General features: G+C 36.5%; 1 protein-coding gene across 2 annotated transcripts in view; it reads left to right on the plus strand.

The window, feature by feature from the left end:
• The window catches only part of LOC139122863 (dual 3',5'-cyclic-AMP and -GMP phosphodiesterase 11-like), a 100,166-nt gene that overhangs the window by 60,546 nt on the left and 17,086 nt on the right, over positions 1-22,534 (plus strand). The window contains exons 2-5 of one of the 2 annotated variants that reach the window (XM_070688679.1): positions 17,777-17,947; positions 20,162-20,251; positions 20,410-20,547; positions 22,349-22,381. In XM_070688679.1, coding sequence (XP_070544780.1) covers positions 17,777-17,947; positions 20,162-20,251; positions 20,410-20,547; positions 22,349-22,381 — 432 coding nt within the window. The remainder of the gene's footprint in view (positions 1-17,776; positions 17,948-20,161; positions 20,252-20,409; positions 20,548-22,348; positions 22,382-22,534) is intronic. The other variant, XM_070688680.1, reaches the window with a different exon arrangement.

A 22,534-nucleotide genomic window follows, 5' to 3' on the forward strand; every position in this document is an offset into this window, starting at 1 on the left:
AACCAGACTCCTTATATGAGCATTTAAATTTTGGTTACTTTGTACCATTGAAGTTTGATACTTTTTTGTCGACCCTTTTGGACATCCAGTGAAAAATATCATACATGACGGACTCCCTGTGTTAATGTGCCGAGAATTTCTATGAAAAGTAGTAACCCTGGGTCATTATTTGCCGACATAATGCATTTTATATTGCGTAGGATGCCAAATAAAGTGACAATAATTGTCACTACTTGAAGGCCATTACAGAAAAGTGAAAAATCATATTGGATGGCTTTAGTTAATTGTACACTGAAGGAAGTATGATGATTGTTGATGTTTGGCTAGGGATGCTTGTAAAGGTTTAATTCAATTACAGGTCAGTTTGGAGTACAATGGAATGACTGATAGACCTCTCAGGACACTGTAAATAATCAATTGTCAATGTAGCTTACCTGTAATCTACGGTATTTCTGTTTTGGGCCTGATTCGCTATACTGACTCTGTAGATGTATGTCTGTCTGTATGTCTGTATGTCTGTCTGGTAAGATATCTTGAAAAGATGCATCTCTGCCTTAAAATTTGGTATTAACCCTTTGAGCGCAAAAGTCAATTTTTGTCGCCTTTACAAATATACCCCAGTCAAATTTTGTCAGATTTTGCCAAAATTTTGATCAAAAACTGAAGCTAATTAAATGTGTCCATTTGATCCAAAATTATCTAAACAAATACAGAAAAATTCATAAAGATTGGTAAAATGTTGAACTAAAATTTTGGTGGGAAAAATTACAGTACTCCAAGGGTAAGCTTACCAGCATGTCCATATGGGTTATTTTCGGTGTGTGTTCAATGCAAATAAGCTTAAACATCTTCCTTTCCAAATAGCTTACCAGGTTGCATTAATATTTGGTGTATACAGGTCCCTTTGGATAACCATTTGTACAAATGATGATGATTTGGTATATATATTCAAAATTTGGTCGTCATTTGTCAAAAAAAATGTGAAAATTTTTCTCTGAAGTCTGCCCTCCGATGTCTGTAAAAAATGTTTTTTGGTCCCTAGCAATGATCTCATTCTCATCCAAGTTTGTTCAAATGCTGAATTTACGGATTGTAAATTTTTTTGGGATAAATTTCTCATTTTTGCTACAAACATCTTCCCTAAAAACAATTAGCTTGCAATTTTGATTTGTAGGTTCCTACCCATGATGCTTTATTTCCTTGGGGACCCTTTCAATTTTAAAAGAAACAAACCCCGATCCCGACTAGATCATGCATAGCAATATGGCATGGCATATTCCAAGGACTCTTCAGTTTTCAAGATCTTCACTCTCTGTCAAATGTAAACTTTTCCTACAGATATTTCAAAAAAAGTCACCATCAGTTTTGAAGGAGTATAAGTGAGGTATTCGTGGTATCTTTGTACCAGTTGTGAAAATGTCTTGCACCTTTCGTGGTTGTCAAGTTGTTTCTGTGTGCAGTGATATGTAGCCTCAAACGCAGAAGTTGGCAGGCTTCAGTTTCATAGTCTTGTCACATTTTATTGTTTGTGCCATCTGTGTCTCGTTGCTACGGTCTGTCGACAACCTCTGCAAACTCACCATGACAGAACTCCAATTCTCTTTGTTTTTATTGAGTGTGTAAATGAATAAAAGATATTGATGTGGAGTACGCAATCGCCAACAATCGAATATTTTATGAATTCTTAATGAACACCTTCACCTGATTAAATTTGCAGAAGAATATAGATTTCTTCTACTTCATGAACATGAAAATTTCCTTTTCATTGATTATGAAATCTGCTGAAAGGCATTATCTGTTTTTGCATGAAAAAACCAACTAGTCAATGTACTTTTGAATTTAATGTGACTAGGGTATTTTCCTTCTGTGATGATGTCGTGATAAGGATACAGAATCTACCAGTTTTTTTCCTCTCCATACAGGATGCAATTGGCAAACTCACTACACATTTCCGTGAGCTGTCACATGCATCGCACAGATCTGGAATGTGTCCCTTCTTCTGAGAACTTCCAATCGACTGTCCATGAAGAATCAATAGAATTTTTTTTTTTAAGAGCTTGAGGCTTTTCCGGGATTTGCAATACAAATGTCGGAATGAATACTCAAAGACTTTGTTTCATTTCAGAGCAGCTGGCATTTCTGTTGAAGAAAATTCAATGAAATCCGCCATTTTTAGTACTTCATATCGATGTAATCTTTCCGTTACAAGGCAGATATCATTTTGTACAAGAGCTTGTTCAGAAAAAAGTTTATCATTATTAACACTTTGAGCACTGTAATATTTTCCCTCCAAAATTTTAGTGCGACATTTTACCAATTTTTATGAATTTTACTGTCATGTTTTTGATAATTTTGGACCAAATGGACATTTTATTTCATTTGCTACTCTTTTTATGAAAATTTTGGCAAAAATCTTGGAAAAAATTGGCTAGGATTTATTTTATAAAGGGGACAAAAATAAACTTTGGCACTCAAAGGGTAAAAAAAAATTCAGTTTATTTGTACAGGTACACAAGTGATGATTAGTGAATTTCATCATGTTGATGACACTGCAAAAAAGATATGCTGGGAAATCCTATTTCAGAGACTAGCAAATGTACTTTTTTCTACCTTGTAACCTCGCTGACAGTAAATTCTTCAAGTGAACCAATAGTGTTGCTTTCTAAGCATGTTTGGAATCGAGTTTGTCTGTAGCTTTTTCAACAGAATGGCTCATTTATGTACCAGACTTGTTCAAAACACAAATGTAAACAACCATTTATCACCTCTGCCAGAGATCACGTTCGGAAAAAAAGTAATTATAATTTAGAATTCCAAATCTGCATGTCATAGGTTAAAATGCATCTTGAATGAAACGTGAATAGACTTAAGCCCCATGAATGAAATTGACTATTTTTCCTGTATGATTTGGCTGTATTGGATTGGGGGGGTTGTCAAAATTTACCATGGCAACAGTAACCATAGCAACCAGGGAAGATGGGGAGTAGTATCCTGTCTTGAGGGAGGAGAGGATATGGAAAGAATCCTGCTGGTCTCATTGAATTTCTCGTCACACGCTGCTCATTGCGTCGTCAGCAAGTTCCAGCAAGGCTCTGATGAACCAACATTTAATTGATCACGTCTCTGCCACACAAAGCCAGAAAGACAAGCTGCATTGATGCATCTGTTGTAACAATAACCGGGTCAATCTGTGATCGTCGCGACAAGCCACCCTCCCCTCAAAATATCTGATGTTCAGCGATAAGATCGTTTTGGAATTTTGCTTGTATGATGTAGGGTAGCTGAAAAGGTCACTATAGGGTCAGGATATCGATTGCTATGGAAACTACTGACAGGAAGAAGGAAACTATATTGTAATGGATCAGTTACAATTACAACTCACCTTGTAGACAATTAATTCTTTTCCAAATCGTGTCAAATTATGAGGGAATTCTGGAATTAATCTCCCATATCATGTTTCCTCTTTGGCTTTTTTGCTCGCTGATGTATGATTTCCAACTCCAGTCAATGGATGAGAGCATGTGAGAAATGACAATCTGTATGTAGAGATGGAAAATGATATTAATTCACCTGCGCCAAGCTGTGAAAACTAATTTGATGTGGTTTTGCGTCTGTCGTGATTGTGGCCGAAAAAATCAAAGGAAATGCGATCTCGCAGTAGTTGCAGTTATCAATGCCATCTTTTGCCGACTGTATCGGGGAAAATTCCGGAGCTAGAGAAAAAAAATGTCGCCTGGTAATCATGAACAGCAGGCAAGCTGGGAAAGAATGAAAGTAGGCATACAGCACTTTTGAAGTGCTTATTCCCATTTCATGTCATGTCCTTTCCCAGTTGCTTGAAGCCGGCACCTTCCGTAATACAGTACCTGGTCGACTAATTTGTCTGGATGTGAAACATCTCCAATTCCTGCGGAAAGGGGGGAAAAGTGGGATCCATTTTCTATTTGTTCGAATGAGAAGCAGGAAAAGAGACCCCTGATACTACGACACAAGCAATTTGTTGTCTGGTAGGTTGATTTGGGTTGGTTTGACGCAAGCAGACTCAACTGCAGTCATAAGTTTACAAAATTTCATCGGCTTTGGCTAATGGATTGGAAGATTGATTTGATAAAGCTAGCTGTATGTGTGTACTGTGTTCAGAACGGACACTTTTGAAGCCAACCGTATTTTGTAATTGCTTACTTGGAACACACGGTCACAGTCCCTGGGCTAGCAATTGAGTGAAGTGGTTTCTTCAGAACTGAGCTGGTGACGTCCTTGTAGGCCATTATGGTATAATCGTAAGTCTCTCCACAGACGCTCGTGAACTGAAGTGGGTACATGTACCGTTGTGTTACCATCATGATTACAGAAAAATACCCATGCAGCCAAAGTTGCTATAATATGTAATAAATTTGTTAACTTTTTTATTGCGTACTGAAAATTTTCAAAACTTAATAGTGTATATACTTAGCATTTACCACTTTTGTTAGCTGTAAAAATAGTGCTGATCGCAAATGACGTCATTTTTTCTCTCATTAATATGCATAAAATAAGTATTTGTCCGCATTTTCCTCATAAACGACGAAAATAAACCCTTCTAGTGTTACAATAGCTACTAAAAATCACACCAATTCATATGAATTTATGGCTCAGACTACAAGCTGCAACAACAGCCGTGCATTATAACAACAACAAAATTTGTCTGAATTTTAGGCAGCGTTGTCCGACGTAGCGAGCGCAGCTATATTTAGTAACAAACCTGAAATTGCTATCAACACTATTGAAAGCTTTATGACGTTGAAGCATAATTCTTATCTCAATGTCGCAATTTACAACTACCATTTTACTGTGTGTTGAATTCAATCTTCTGTGCTTTTTTTTTTTTCTGCACACTTTCTGAGTTAATTCCAACGAACAAGTACAGAATTTAACCACTCAATTTAAACGCGCAATTGTGGCAGTATGACCTAACACTTGAAAGTTTTAAGTGATACTAATAGTCATACTCAAACTGACTTTTTTCACATGGTTAGAGAATCCACTTGACATTTTGAAATCACGATATCTGTGAGTTGCATGTGCCTGTGTGGGATTTGCTGATGGTTACTTGAGTGTCTTAAAATCTGTTGTGCACCTGTGAGTTGGTTTCATAAAATGCTCCCTAACTTTCTTTTATCCTGATGAATAAAGCAGCAATGTATAAATAGATTTATCTTCTTCAGGTGGCAAGTCACCAGTAATCTCTGTTCTTCGGTGAATACTTTCGCTGTCCCTTCCTGTTGCAGTATGTAATGTACGTCCATTTCACGACCCTTGACCCTAATCATAGTTTGGTTGCATACCAAGAGTAAGTCCACCCCTTGCTTTGTCATGGACAGGCAGCCATCACCACCATTCTGTTTTTCCTGCACAATCAGTCCATCCACACAGTCACAAACCATGAGGTTTTACCAATTCTTGTCTCTTATTTGACCAAAACCAAGTACAAAGTCATTTTGAATTAAACAAAACCAAGTACAAAGTCATTTTGAATGTACAGTTACATCTAAGTATAAAAAACTTTTCAGTGAAATATATGTAACTGTTCCCAGCAAACTTAGTAACAAAACTTTAATAAAAAGACTTATTATTTGAATTATTTGATGACATTTCTTGGTTCCTCTTTTAATCATATTTCTTGATATTCTTCACCACCGTTCTCAAAAGTCAAGTTTGACTCCAATTTAAGGTCGAAAATCTTCAATTCTGTCTGAAAGAATTCAGTGCTAAGATTTGTAAATTTTGAAAAGGTAATTACTGGATAAAAGTCCTTTTGGAATTTCCTTCTCAAAAAAAAGCATAAATTCCAAAACATTCTTTTGATAGACATTATTATTTTACATATTTTTAAAAATTATGTTGTAATTGAAATGAACTACCGTCATTATTTTCAGTCCTGCCCCAAATTTTATTTTGACAATTGGGAATGGAAACACTTGACAATGTCTGTTGATGATTAAAGAAATAATGGATTATTGATCCAGAATGAGTATATCAAGAGAATTTATCATGAATTGTATGTCTGTTTCAGTGACAGAATAAAGGTTATTCTTAGTGCAAGGAAAGTAACTGACTGGTGAATGGGTCGCTTTTGTAATCATCCAAGTGTGCACGGCAGAAAATAAATATGACCAGATAGAACGCAGGTCCATTGATTGCGAAACGTAACCGCCAGGCATTGGTAATGCATGGCTGTCGTTTGTGATTCGAGCAGATATTGACAGTGCACACTTCATCGAGTTTATCGGTGGAGTTAAAGCCGTTGAATGGCTGATTGGTTCAGGGGGGGTTCTAAATACTGATTTTCTGATATCTAGTTCCCATGACCACTGCCCAGATCTTTATCGATTAGCCATGAGCAGCACACACTCCATCTCCAAATTAGAAACCTAGAAGGGAAAAACAGATGCTCATGTATCTCTCGTTCTCAGAAATTACCCATTGCGTTTTTCTTTTGTTAGAGTGTCGTTGTATGAGGTGACCTGTTGCCCGGACAAAGCCCATTTTTCAATAATCTTACCCAACCTCCTTAAAACCCCACGGGTATTACGTTCGGTACTCTCAGTGTGACAGTTTTCGGACAGGGTAGTGAATTTCGCCCAAAGTCGTTTCGTAAATGACCAGCAATACGAAATCTTATTACCATACCTTTCAAAACTTTATTGTGGTTATCCTCAAAGTCAGTTGACACGACGGGAGTAGTTTTTCGGGGTCAAAGTTGCTAAAGTTTTGACCCCATGTTGAGGTCATAGTAATCGGACTGCAATCCCAGAAATCGGACGTCGTGTTTGGAATGTGATTAGGAGCTAAGTATTGATAATTTGAAACTTCAAACCACCGATTTTTAATTTCGATGTGTTTAGAAAACTGTATATAAGAATATTTCATGATAATTAGTTATGTTTAATCCATGGACGACTTCAACTTATTTCGACGTGTATAGCGCTTAGATATCGGACACGGGCTGTCTCTGTGTGTGTTGTTTTCGGCACCTTGTATCGTACGGTGTGGCTAACTTCGCTAAGTTTGTTCAGTGAGTATTACTTATAATTTTTTCCATTGCATATTTTGTTTGTATTAGAATTGCACAGGCATTATTTAATAAAAATAGCGAGTATATTTCATCGTATGGCATTATTTACCTGTCAAGTTTTTACGCGGTAAGTCACTTAGGCCTACTACGTTCACACAATTATGCTAAATATTGTCTGTCCGAAAACTTGTACACTTCTTACGTTCATTAAATGTACTTTTTTTCTCGAAACAACTGCTTAGTTTTCGTTAAAACTACATGCAATCGTAGTGAACAATGTAAAGAATATTTTCAAAATCATTATTCTCCCCCACATTCAAAATTCAATGCTAAATCAGGACTTTAGTCAAAATTTCAGTTACTTTGACCTGACGGCAGTATATTGACAGTATCACTGACGCGGTGTCAGACGACAATTTATGACCGCCGCTCGTAGCGAACTCGATAGCTTCTACCAAAAAAACTATCGAAAACGGGACAACAGTGTCACCTGACTTAATATGAGGTCACATGACCTGTAAAACGCTATCGATACGGAGCGAAGTGAGTGTAACGAACAGCATGTCACTAAAGGTCCGAAAACTGAGGTCGTCCGAAAACTGTCACACTGAGTGTACTTTCATATTCCTGTTTCATGCGAGTGAACCATTTAATGTCTGATTGGTAATAACACAAAATGACACCTCAAAGCTTTTTTTATGGTTCCTATACCCTCGAGGGTCTCAGCTCCATTTCTGCCATCACTGCCTCCGGTTTGGGTACACGGGTAAATAGTTTTGGAGACCCTGTACCATTTTTGGTGTCCTCTTGTACGAACCCTGGTAAAATTATTTCGGGAACCTTGGTCAAATTTACCAGTTTGCCACCCTTCAACAAAAGACACTGTTCTGTTGATCAAACTAGAAATGGCGTTGGTTTTCCCCGTTTATTTGATATTTGTTTAGATCTATACATCATTTGCAACATTTCAACACATATCAGATTCCATATTTTCCCCGAGTAAAAAACAAAAGATAAATATGATTATAAATGTGGTATACCACAGTCCTTCCAGTGGGTATACTTTGCATAATATGAGCAACTTAGTCCCAAGGTAAAACTCCAATGGCTGAAACTTTTGATGTAACTTCGGGTACTTTTATACCACCTCAATAACTCAGTTTCTTCTTGTACTCCAAGATATGAAATGCCTGGCAGAATAATCTGGAATTAAACCGTCTATTTTCACAAAAGTAAGACGGGAAAAACTAATACTCCATGAGTTTCAACATGAGTTCCCTTAAATTGGCAGACCAAAAAGTATAGAGTAAAAGTTTGAGAGTCGGAATATCTGTCTGTGTTGCACATTCTGCGCCAAGCAAATGTAAACTTGTGACATCAGTGCTCCTTCATATCGGTTGCATGTCAGGTACATCCAAGATCAAATGGTTGCCATGGTGGCAGGACGTTGCATACTGTACACTGGCTGTCATTGTATCATTGTGTTGATTTGTGCTTGGTTTTGAAAATGTATTTCCCTGTTCTCTTGACATACAAAAGAATATTCCCCCCCAAAAATGACTATAGCTCAAATGCTTTCATTTGTTAATTTAGCTGAACAAGATCCAACCTACCCCATTGGCCATTGAAAACGAAAGAGTGTACATACCATGTAAACAGGGAACTAAAGAAATACTCCCCAAGCTAAGTTGTAGTGCAATTTAACATTGATTTAGGGGGTATGTTTATATTTATTCAGCATAAAGGCACCCTCAGCCCAGCACTACACGTCTACCATAAGGAAAGTCTAAGCGGTGATCATTGTATTGAAAGTGTATTTGTAGACTTTTTCCAAGGAAATGATGGTAAAACATGTACATTCTTTAATACAGTCATGTGTTGCTGTTCCTGTCTAATTCCTTGCCACAGTCCTATGCTTCCAATCATATTATGAAAGAATAAATTTAAGCTTTTACGGTATCTTGTGTTGTTTAATCCTATTTTTCTTACATGCAATATTTTTTTAAGACAGGAAGTTTAATATTAACTTGTTCAATTGGGAAAACACTGCCTAATTAAAGTAGAAATTTTGCTGCAACATTCCATGCACCTGAACAAAATGGAGAAAAACTAAATGCACGATTCCTTAAAAATAGCCGCACACAAGGTAATCTGTTTTTAACTTCAGGCATTCTGCCAACCAGCTGCGCCACCTTGTATTGAAAGATTGTTTGCATAAGCGTGTCCAAATGCAGACTTTGTTAAGAACTGTGACCGTTCATTATATCATGAAATTTTGATGTGCCAAGTTCCAAAGCGACAGTAAGTGCCTCTCTTGGCAATGATAAAGGTTTAAAAAAACAGCTGTTCATACCGCAGTGTTGCCAAGCGAATTGCTCCTCGCCAAATTGACCTTCAAAATCATCATGGATTCAAGTCGTGAATGAGGTATATGAGATAAACTGTAAGTGGAACTTCCCTCACCCCCACCCACCCCCCTTTCAATTCTGAGTTGTCACATGATTCCACTCTTTCAAAATATTGATAAATTTCACAATTTTGAAATAACTTTTCCTAGCTTATTCAAAGTCACACATATCATGAGCAAATGACCATTTCATTCAGTTTTTTAGCTCGTTTCATTCTTCATTTGCCCGTCAACATGGAAAAGTGATCCTGATATCAAAAGTACCAGAGAAAACCTCTGCATTTGAGACTTCCTGCAATTATACTATCGTCACCATTGTAATTTGACCTGTGAATAATATCAGAAGAGGATTCATCAGCCATCTCCCAACATCTTGACATAAGGAATCCACAATTATTGTGAAATGAAAAGTGTGACATTTATTCACTTCACTCTGTTTTGCAATTGTGGCTGCTGGAAGGCCTTTGCTTTACATTTTTTGAAGTCTCTCACATCTTTTTTATGTCACTTTATGTAGAAAAGTGTTTTTTTGATTCTCATTTATTCACTTCAGTTTGTTTTGCAATATGATCAAATATGGCTGCTAGGTAGCCACTTCCTTCACTGTATATATATAGTGTATTTTGATTCTCAGACATCATAGTGGAACACTGTAGACAAGCATCAATGGCATTACCATATCTTTGATTATTTTCCGGACCAATTCAAGTTGTTTCTACATCCGTCTGATCTATGCAAGGATAAGGCATTGACCCCTGACCTTGATCAAGGGAGAATACAGTCAAGTAATATGGTATTACCACAACGACGACCAATTTAGAAATTAAACACCCTGCCTCAGTACGTGCTTCTGTGCAAGCTATAATCACGACTTTGTGTGTGTAAATTATCATAGATTATAACCAGAGACAAGTCGATTACATTTTAAGTACCACCGGGCTGAGTAATGGGGAAGCAGAGCAGTAAATTCATCAGGGGAGTAGAAATTGTTGAATCCATATGTTGCAGAGGAGAGCAGGTGGTTAGGTTGTTGTGAATAGCATATTGCGCAATCTCCTGTCAGTCTGTCGTGTCTTTCACTGTGCTAAATATATACCTATGCAACAATAGGTACAAACTTGCAAGATTCTGCCAGAGCACCTGACATGACTCTAGTTGCCGAGTGAGACTCTACAAAAATGTAGCCAAATCAACTATATACCTGCCTGCAGAGGCGGAATTATATCACAAAATGTTTTTCTGGCATTGGAAAGTGCTTCTCTCCATAGTTGCAGAACTCGAACAGGAGAAAGATTTGATTGTGAAACTGAGCGAGTGTCATTGAATTGAAATTCAGAGCCCAGGAATGAGCATTGTTAGTAATTGGGATGTGTCATGCATGTACTCGGCCATGATGGAAGTCGAACAGACCATGACTACTTACAACTTTTGAATGTCAAAATGAATGCCAAATGTTCCAAAAGGATACTTCTGAAAAAAACTAAATTTTAATAGCTAACGCCAGTTTTTATCGTCATGTTTTTAAAGCATTCACTTTGTTTTAACCCCAACCCTGTTACATTGTATCTAAACACCCTGTGTTTTGGTATTAACCTTCTATGCTAGTTGACGGGCCCATTTTAGCCTTGGTATATTACTTTTTTACCACAGATAAAATAAGCCCGTGTCCAATTAGACAGATGCATCAACGTACTCAACACCCTAATGCAATATAATTTACGATATACAGAAATGGACAAGTGACACTTCATCACCGAAAACTTGCAGAATGTAACCTTTGCACCACCAAAAATATTATCATTGTGATGGGTGTGGTTTTTTTTGATGATGTTTTCCTTCTCAAGCAACTCAAGCGGAAACACATATATCAATTTTTTTTCTCAACTGTCAATGGAATCATCTTTCAGTTTTTGAGGGCAGACATCAGTGCCAAGTGGGCACTGTTTGTCATTTCCATATCATACACCACCAGGAAAATATCCAATTTTTTCGTATCAGTTTCACATCGGAAATATTTCACGGGTCGAGATCTGCCGTGCCACCTGGAGGTTGCCATGGAAACACTGATATTTTCCCCGCGGGAATGCCGATGACTTTTAAGTGCAATTGTATGATGACAATATTGAGGAAATAAGACACTGCAAGAGAACCCTATTCCATATCGCTGGCTATCTCATGACTCTCGCAATCAGCAAAATTGTATTTTCAGGTTCTACGCATTAAGGTCAGGTACAGCAAGCGTCGTCTCTCTAATGAAACAAATTTGTCTTGCTCACTTCTTTTTATGGTTGAATGTGTCACAGGGTCAAATTAACAAAATTCACCCTGAAACAGACACCTGACGAACAGAAACGGGTGGATATTTTGTCATGCGTGTCTAAAAATTTCCAAAAAGAATAAAAGCTCAAACTTGAGGTACTCAGATTTAATAGAGATCCCACAAGTCACAGCATGAGAGAAAAACTGTCTATCTTTAATGGGTGGCTTTATAATTTGATCGGATTAGGCACAATGCAGGGGTATGGTAGGTTATTATACATGTTTTAGTACATGTATTTAATCTACAGGGCTACATTAATAAGGAGAAGGGTATTTTGGATAAGTCAAATAACTATTTTAGTCGCCTGCTTGTTTCAAAGCTCTCAAACTCCTTCCCGATAGGTAATAAAATCAATATGTACAGGCTTTGATGCATGTAGCCATTCAATAGTGTGAGGTAGCCATTCAGTTGTGCAATGTAGCAACTCAGCTGAATTGCTACATCGCAAAACTGATCAGTTTTGCGATGTAGCAATTCAGCTGTGCAGTGTACTCAGTTGTGCAATGTAGCCATTCATATATGCAATGTAGCCACTCAATTGTGCATTGTAGCCACTCAGTTGTGTAATGTAACAATTCAGCCATGCAATGAAATTACTCACTTGTACATTGTAGCCATTCATTTATACAATGTAGCCACTCAGTTGTACAATGTAAGCCTTGTGCAGTATAGCCATCACCACTTGATTGTTTTAAAACCATTGAACCAAAAATCTTTACAAAGTAGTCGAACAGTGTTTTCTGTAACAGATGAGAAGTTCTGGTTTTAAAGGCATGCTTAATTATTTCATTCAATAATTAAAGAAAGCAGACTGCAACTTTATGCATAAAAAATATAATCTGCGAAATTTGGTAAATATGCAGGTTTCTCCTGTCACAGAAAGAGCTCACATGAAAGGTCATATTATTTTCTTTCGAAAATAGGGCCACCTCTAAATGTCAAATTTGTTGCACATGAAGGAAGATATTCTACACTTCAAAAATTTTAGTAAGTTTGCCTGATTTGTTTTAACTTTGTGGGAAAAGTTTTCTTATGAAAGAATATAAGAATGAGAAGACGTTAACACTCAGTCTTGATATCTCAGTGGCATTTCCTGAAATTTCTAGTTTTGCTCCCTTTTCATCAAAACTCCGGCCATCAAATGCACAGGACATACTGCAAGGAAATACTGGAAAATAACAAGGTTGTCTCGATTCTGTCGACAGTGCCATTTCTATGGATTGGGAATGAACATACAGTTACTCCATGTGGTCATTGAATTTTATTGTATGGATGAGTGAGTGTGTGTTTAATTATGATCACGATTGCTAAAAAGTTTCAGGTACACCATAAAATGCCATACCATAGTATAATGTACCATAAGATAAATCATAATGTGATGTGCTGCACTATGTAATATAATATTTTACACATTGTTAAGCAATATATATTAAGTGATATATTACAATGTGATATACCCTAGCAATGTTATATTATGAGGTCATTAGGAAAGTACTGCAAAGTTTACATGAGGACATCAGAATTAGCATATCAGTCAAAGTGAAGGGGAGGGAGATCCGCACAGCATTGATGTCTGAATGTACATTTTCATAACCATCACATACACATCATGTCCATGACTCTGAGAACAAAGGGACTGTCATTCACGCGTTTTATTTTTGCACAAAGTCACGGAAATTTTCTTCCGATTTGAAATGTATGCCAATATGAAGCAAGACAGAGACGCACAAGTGACAGCATTTGAAACTGCGTACAGAGCATGTGAGACAAATCTTGGCAATCATCCAATTTAGTCAGCTGAAACCATCCACAGTGAGTGCACAGGGGCACCGAGACTCACATCGTGGGCACCTGAAACTGGTCAAAAGTTACTGAACAGGCGATCCATGCTGCATTTTTAGAGCGTGCAAAGTTCTGTTGTTCTCAATGACAAATGTATATCATAATATATTTACAATATATTTACAAAAATGTATGCCATTGTTGCATAAATTCAGCAAGAGCTATCCAAACACACAAAATGCACAGAGAGACAAACAGACAGACATACACAGACACACAGACACTCTCATATATATTAACCTACCGGGTATAACACAGGAGGGGGCGATATTACCCAGCAGTAGGCATGTTCTTCAACTGTTACAAGGGATTACAATACGATTAATTTGAAAAAGATAATTAACGAACTACTGTTAATTTGAAAAAGAAAATTAAGAAAATTAACAAACTGGAAATAAAACGACGAAAGGATCAATACTTGACCTCATCAACTAAAGCAAACAGTTTTACTGATTTTAATTATACGCAATAGTGAACGCATCATTAATGTGAAGTGTCGTGAATTTTTTACAACAAAGCGCAGACAAGACCCCTCAATTCAGCGCATTAAGGTCCCCTAATACCCAAATTTTAATAGTAGTGGAGAGTACGTCAGCTGGAAGCTGGGTTGCAAATCATTGGAATTAGATTGGGCAATATTATTGATTTCACCATCTTAGTTTTTACAACTCTCCCAGCGTGAGCGACCATTAAAAGTCAGTAACCGCCATGTATATTTAATCAGGTTGTCTTGTAGGAGCATTACATTGTGATGGCCGCCTTGTGCGACACAATTCTGCCTGTCCATTGCAATGTGTTTCTCCACTCTTGATGTGCTGGGCTCTGGAGATTCCTACTCAAAGTGTCTTAGATCAGACAACATCTTTTCCGTAAATCCTTTACACCAACCTTTGCCGAGACCTTTTTTGTGATTAAAGCTCTCTGACATCTTTTTGATTCAAATAAGTTCAAATAGGTCAAGGACAGGGTCAAAATTAGTTATTCATAATAAATTAAAAGTACACTGCGTGTCAAAAATGAGTTTGAAAAATGCAATAACTTTACTAAGTAAATTGTAGTTGATAGAAAGTGATAATGGCCGTAACCTATGTGTATGGTGGTATCTTTATTATTTTGGATCAAAAACTTTTTTTTTATATAAAAGTATGTTGAAATACAAAGCATTAATCTAACAAACAAGATATCAAGAACACAGTGTGAGGTTATTGTCTTCAAATGAATTTCAGTCCATGCTAACATTTATTTGTCAATGGAAACACTGGCATCTCTAACATGTAGCCTTTGTCATCAGGTTACACAGTAGTAACTATTTCAACATCATTCCAGGAGTAGAACAAGAAACAGGATTTCACAAACAGGATAAAAAGAATTGAAAATATATCAAAAGTTACAGCTAATACAAGTTTAAAATTGTCACTGAGTCTTTCCCTTCTTTAAAAGTATATGAATTCAGGTATAGTTTAGGATGGCATTGATATAACACTATATAACCAGGCATTCTGAACAATTACCGCCGTTCTCAAAATTTTCATACATTCGTGAACAAACGGTTTGATGAGTTTAATGATTTGTATTGTATCTCAAAATGTTCCATGTTATGTTCGAGTTGTTGTACATCAGTGATAAGAGGATTCTGTTTATTCACAGCTGCTTAAAATTTTTCAGTCAATATATTGTGTTTATTTTGTCAATCGCAGTACCCTGCAAGTACCAAGAGGCAGTGATTTACACTGTCAGAGCACATTTTGACTTCAATCTACGATGCTATTGACTTTCTTGTCTATTAAAGATTCACTTTTGACATTTGTCAACCATGTTGTCAAAAGTCCGATTTGAACATTTGGGATAACTTTTGACATTTTTCCCCCCTTCACAGTTGAAAGTACGATAGAACAGAATTCAAATATTTGTAAAGTCGGGATAACTGAGCTCAGATTTATTGCAATCAAACTCGTATGTTCTTGTCACCTTGACAATTCATTTCAGAAAGTTTATCCCCTTGGAGAGCTTCCTGTGTGTACCTAACAATGATTCCAGGCGACATGGATGGCACAGTGTCAACTCTGTGAATCTGCGACTGGCTGATATATGTGGAGGCATAGATTTTTAACCCAGATGAGACGGTGCAGTTCAATTTAAAACATGTTTACACATTAGCGTCTGTCATGCGCATCTGTCTAATGTGCTTCAGAGATGAATCCTATCTCATTCATTAGCCTTTTGCTTTGAGTTTGTCTATCCAGACAACCGAATCAGAGTTATGTCAAAAGACACATTTTGGAGCTCCAACTATCTGTGACCTTGGGGTCAACCTAGTTTGCTGCTGCCGTTCTTTAGGTCCAGGCTGAACGGCGGACCTGTCAGTCCGCTGTATGTCTTACAATTCAATTACATTAAATCGGGTCTACCTATTAGAAATGATCGGTGGCACCAAAATTTACATCGCATCTCATCTACGCGAGAGCTCGGTGAAATTCGTGAAATCCATTACGAGGATGTACTTTGATGCTGGCGGTGATGAATTCTCATAGCTATCGTGGCGTAAGGCTGAGGTATCGCCATTTGTCCTGAAATAATTTATCCTGAAATATTCTGTCTGGGTAGCAAGATGTCTGAACTTATTTGTGTATTGATTTTATGCTCTGGGTTCAGTTGACTGGGCCATTGGGTGTCTAATTGGATGGGCAAATTGATGGATTGTCAGCAAGCTGGTTTGTCGGCTCGCAAATTGGGTTTTGCTTTGCTCGTCATCGGTTGTACATCTGACAGATCAGCTTAATTAGCTTGTATTCAGTCGGTCAGCTGGCTTTGCAAGGTAATTGTCTTCCCCCCCCCCCCCCACCGGTTTATCTCTAAATCAAGAGATTAAGGTCTTTTTCCAAATCTGCATTGCATATGCTGCACATTTCTATTTTTAGAAATATTTTTAAATTGTGTAATATTTGTCACTTTATGCAATTCAGTTATGTACGTTGATATTTCATTGCACAGAAATTGGAAACATTTGAACAATCCTTTCAGAGTTTTGAATTTTTTTTTCAAATTTGTGTTGCGTTACACACTAGATGGGATATGTTGCATATTGTTGGGACAGGTGGGACTTGATGAAGATGAAATGGTTTTGGTATAAAAAATTTATGATCAGTAGTCGCAGATCATTGTCTGAGCGCAGATTTGCAGGGAAAAACAAAGTCTGTATGAATGCCATCATTACAACCAGACTCCATCAATATGCCATTATCCACTCGAGTCATGTATCACACGGTGAAATCAAGTTTCGTAATCCAAACCACCCTGTCGCTAGCAGTATTCAATTGTGTGGAGGAAATAGAAAATTTACCAAACCAGGAAGAAAGGAAGCCGGAATCCCAATCATGTCGCCATCATTTCAAAATACAATCTTATCCGAGTACATTAATATTTGCCATTAAACGGCGCATTAACCTGACCCATCTTTGACCCCATCTCAATCGAAGTACTCATATTTGATGTGGTTGTCATGGCAATGCGACCGTAAAGCGTATCGTATATTTTCAGCTGCAGTGAGTGTGCTGTTCTTTCTCCATCATAAAAGTTCAATACATCAAGATTGAAATAAAGTCTTTTGACATTAACTTGGGTAATAGCATACCGTATCGATTTCATCGCAGAAATTTCCATTAACTTCTGTCCTGTCAACATCACCTCCAAGAATTTACATACGGATAAAAATGGATTTATAAGTCCTTGTGTTTCTTGAATGCATTTTATTTTAGTTGAGGCATAACATGAAAAAATGCAATGTGGAGTAATAAGAGACAAGGATATCTTTGAAGAGTTTATTATTTTTACGTATGTCTTCAGTAACTTTCCACTCTTGAAGAACTGCTTAAGGAAGGCTTGAGTTGAATCGTTGTGCACGGAATTCATAGGTTAATGTCCTCAAGGTCATTGGCACTGATCCCAGAAACAGAACACGTAGGGATGTTCTAATATAATTGTGAAAGCTTTTAGCGCACTGAGACAGTGCGATTTTTAAATGGCAACAGACCTATGGCTGAATTGCCTGTGGTACAATTGAACAAGGCACAAAATTGCAGGGGAAAATAAAAGAATAAAATTGCTTGTCCGCAGAGGGCGCTGTTTATAAAATTGTGTGTCTTGTCTATTGCAGGATCCGAGATTTAACTGTGAGATTGACCTACGTACAGGGTACAAGACAAGAAACATACTATGTATGCCAGTCAATGATCTAGGTGGCAAGGTCATCGGTGTTGCTCAAGTCATCAACAAGATTATCGATAAAGAAAAGGAAGAGACATCATTTACCTCATCAGATGTAAAGGTTTGTAACTTGATATTGTTGTATCAAGTTTGAATCAGCTTGACATTAAAGGTATACAGTCACCTGTAATCTAAATATGCCCATATATGGTCAAAGGGGCGTTCCTTGGTATACAAAATGCCCATGTGAGGGCGCTGTTTTTAAAAAGCGGCCACCCGCTTAAAATCTGTGATTTGTTTGATTTTCTCTTTCCTTGGTAACTGTGGCAAAATTGGAACAGGTGACAGTATACCTTTAATACCTTTATAGTCCAACTTACTGGTACCGTGTTCAAGGAACTCTGTATGATTATTGTTTGATGAAATCATGGCAAAACCTATGTCTTTGCTGACTATCTCACCATCTTGTATATCAAACAGCAAACAAATATTTTGTTATTTTTCCATGCTCGGTAAAAGTGTGCATGAAGAATGGAAAAAATCTTTATCCATGCCAAGTCCTTTGTAAACTTGATTAACCTGTTCACCCCTAATTTCCTGTGAATAGATCCACAACCACCATTGACAACAGTGGGGTTTGGGCTAAACCATCGTTGTGAAAGGGTTAAATTGTCTTCATGCTCCATTACATTAAGAAATTTTGTACAAAGAACTTCAAAACAGATGCGATGATGCTTGAAAAAATAGAGGAAGTTGACTGATGTAATTATTTTCCATAGTGTATCCACCATTAAAAATGTACAGCAACATCGTAGAAATTTGTTACTGGTTGTCACGACTTCTACATAAAAACAAAACTTTAGAATATGTGCATTTTATGACTGAATAAGACAGAATACATCAACTTTGAAATTTATTATTTGCTGCTGGATTAATGTGAGTTCACAAAACTTATAATAATGAGATGCTGTCTTTTCAAAAGGAAGTCATTCACATAAAAGCTTAATGCAAGGATACTATAAAAACTGATAACATTTTTTATATCCATCGTAAGGACTCCAAAAAACTGAATAAATTTTGTCTTTGAGTTTTGCCGATGAATAAATCATGTTACAAAATTTTATTTCCATTTTGTCTTGTACAATTCTAGTTTTATATCACTTGAAGAATATTATTTAAATTGAACCACAGACTTACCACGGGGGTTTTGTGCATCATGATAAATCTGTCCAGTTATCTATATGGTTGTATTAGTTCATCTTAACCGCTTTTTCCAATATGTAGGTCCAGCCGCCCTTTTGACAATAATGGGGTGGTATAAAAGTTTATGATAAAAGGGGGTGAGCAGAGGTGGCTTTTTAAAACAGATAAATTGTGAGATTCCCTCGGAGAACTTTCAATAGTTACACGATTCTACCCTGAAAAATTAGAAAAAGAGAATTTGCTTGTGGTGTAATAGTTATAGACTATTACATTGGACGTATTTATTTAAATCCAGAATGCATGCAATGGATGATCAGATAAAAACAGTTCAGGGATCAAATGAAAAAAATATCCTTAGATTGTGAATCTTTGAGTGTCTGTTACTTTTCAATTCTGTGATACAGTTATGTGATTTTATGTTATTACTCGTGCAACAAAACAAAACAAGGATAAGAAAATCTTGTTTTTGGAAGTCATCAATAAGAAACAACATAATATAATAGTTTATATTTTCAGGCGACAGTTTAGGGTTTGTTTTGTTTCATAGATACTTTTAAAGACCTCTTGTCTTTTAAAAATTATTTTTTGCAATTTCTATATCATCCATTTTATTTTGTTGGCCTTTTTATTTGCAATTTAATTACTAAGACCAGGAAGAATGTGATACTTGGAATTGCCATTTCCTACTTTAGCTGATTTGGACATTTTTTCCAGATCATGGTAAAGTGTTGTGAAATCATTTTGTAAAATGTGTCGGGACAGTGGGTGAAAGTAAAATTAAAACGTTCAAATGTTAGATCCCACCTTGAGAACGTTATGTAAGGCAACACTGCAATTGTTTTACGTGTAGGGCATTTTTAGTGTTCATATTTTTCACAATTTTTTCTTTCTTTCTGGGAACATATGGAAATGTTCATAATCTGTCTGTCAATGCTGCATATAGATGTATGCCTCTATTATTGTGGACAATTTGGAAAATCTGGACTCCAGGTCATCAGTAATGGTGTAACTAGTAGGAGAGTTTGAGAGTTTGTAAAAATAATAGTTTGCTTGCCAATTCTGAAACTTTGCCAGAAATATCTGAGGAACAAAGTATTTTTCTCTGGCATTACTGAAGTATTTTTTGTTACAGGTATTTAACCAGTATCTACAGTTTGCTGGAATTGGTATCCGCAATGCTCAACTTTATGAAAAATCTCAACTTGAAATCAAGAGAAACCAGGTATGATGACGAAAAAGAATGTTTTTTTGTTTGTTAATTTTTATAAATTATCGTATACAAACGCAATACTGTATTGTTTCCAAAGTGCTAATGTGAATCCCCATGACCCATTCTTTTTTTGGCATAAAACTGAATTTCTGTGAAAATTTGCTGTCTAGGTGCTATTGGATTTGGCAACAGTTGTCTTTGAAGAGCAAAGCACCTTAGCCAATGTGGTACACCGTATCATGATGCACACAGTATCACTATTGAAGTGTGAAAGATGCTCAGTTCTATTGGTGGACGATTCTTCCAAAGTGAGTATACCTTCGTGAACTTTGACCTTTGACCCCTTCCCATCAAAATCCAAAGTTCCTAAAGAAATTAGCTAGGTTGTCTGTGTGTTCATCCTGCATATGTACACACTATGCTAGGCACAAAATATAGGACCCTCATTCTTTTGCCAAAAGTGACAAAATAAATTTCAGGAGACTTACTGAAGTTTTCTTTTTGTAAGCATAATTTGCTAAAGTTACCTTTTGTAGTATTACCAAAACCACAAATAGTTCAAAGTTGTGGTTGTATTATATTAAAAGAAGTCGTGCCATTTCTTCTTTACAAGCTTGGTATTATTAACATATGTTTACTTTCTGTAGGCCTGAGATTACCTGTTTTAGTTTTAGTGTTGTTTAGAATACCATTTGTACAATGTACCCTTCCTGTCTTCTTCATGCACCTTGACTGGCTATACTTTCTCTAGGTCAGACCGATCTATTTGAAAGCATTTTGTGTGTGATCATAGTCTGTGAGAGAAAGGGGTTGCAGTGATGATAAAACTGTCCAACTTAATTGCTGCCAAAGACAGATTTACTGAAATCGTCTATTTTGATGCAAGAGATATTTTATTGCAAATGATTGTGATTTATATTTGATTTAATGGCAATGAAATCTTTCTTAATGCTACGGCAACAACAGAAGGTTAAAGGTCATTACATTTGTAACATTACAACTTTAGGGAGAGATGGAGACATTGTGTCCAGAGACATTTTGATGTTGTAATTTGGAAAATCAGCATGTGTTTCAAAACTTCAAATTATATGATGCTGTCTTGCAGATATCGATAAGATATACCCCTTATGTAGTTAGTGTATTAAAGCAATAAACCCCCTCAGCATTGGGTAAAAACCAGATATACATGTATGCATAAGCAATAGCTACTGCATATGTGGAGTAATCTTGCCAAACCGAGTGGCATACCCGCTGAGGTGATTTATAGTATATTGAAATTATGGCATGAAACATCAAACAAGGAATTTTTCTCCAACTGAGAGCATATGCGTGTTCCAACCGTGCTGTATTGCTCATACAGCATGATAATTTTCATGTCTCGACCAATCAGATCACTGTATTTGCATCATCAACATATGGTATGATATAGTTACTACTGAATTATAACTATTTTCTAAACGATGCTTCGTGTTGACAAAAATATTTAAATTTGTATCCACCAAAAATGCAGAAAATATTCAGTGGATACAAAAAATGGTAAATTCAAACAGCTGTATGTCCTCCTACCAATGAGGAATTAACTATGTCTCAATGACATGAACGTTCAAAATTTTCTAATTCCACTTAATCACTCTGTATATTGAAAATTCTTCTATTTTTATGTCATTCTTCAATTTTTGATGTGTCTCTATTTATCAGCAGTTTATTCTCTCTCAAGTAAAGTTTGATGTTGTGTCTTACTAAGATAATATGTTGCTCTTGTAAAAGTCCACTAATGATTTGTTCATATTAAATTTTTTAAATATTCTAGATGTAATAACTCTAAATTTTAAAATAAATGCTAAGTTTTTTATGGTGCTGTAAAGGTTTTCATCAAATTTTCTTTCTTTCAATTTCAGTTCAAGGTCATGATAACATGAATTTTGTGGTCAAATACATCATGGTACTTTTATTGTCATTGCTGCTTCTCCGTCATTTGCTTCTTTAGAAACTTTCATTGGAACCAACATTTGTTGTTTCAATTTTTATATTTCTTTGCTTTTTGATGCCTTTTTTCCATCGGCTAACTAGCAGTCATCTCTTTCATTATATATTTTGCTGCATTTCCAGAGGAGAAAAATTAAGAAAGAAGCTAAAGAAATGGTGAATATTTCTATTCTTTCATTGTCTTCCAGTAGAATGTCACCACGACCACCTGCACGACCCCGGGGCACGACCCATGGAACGGAGCAGGTCAACACAGCGCCCTCTAGCGATGGGTGCTCTACGCAATCATTAATAGCGCCCCCTATCAGC

Source organism: Ptychodera flava, chromosome 22 (assembly GCF_041260155.1).
Source record: "Ptychodera flava strain L36383 chromosome 22, AS_Pfla_20210202, whole genome shotgun sequence".
NCBI classification, from domain to species: Eukaryota; Metazoa; Hemichordata; class Enteropneusta; family Ptychoderidae; genus Ptychodera; species Ptychodera flava.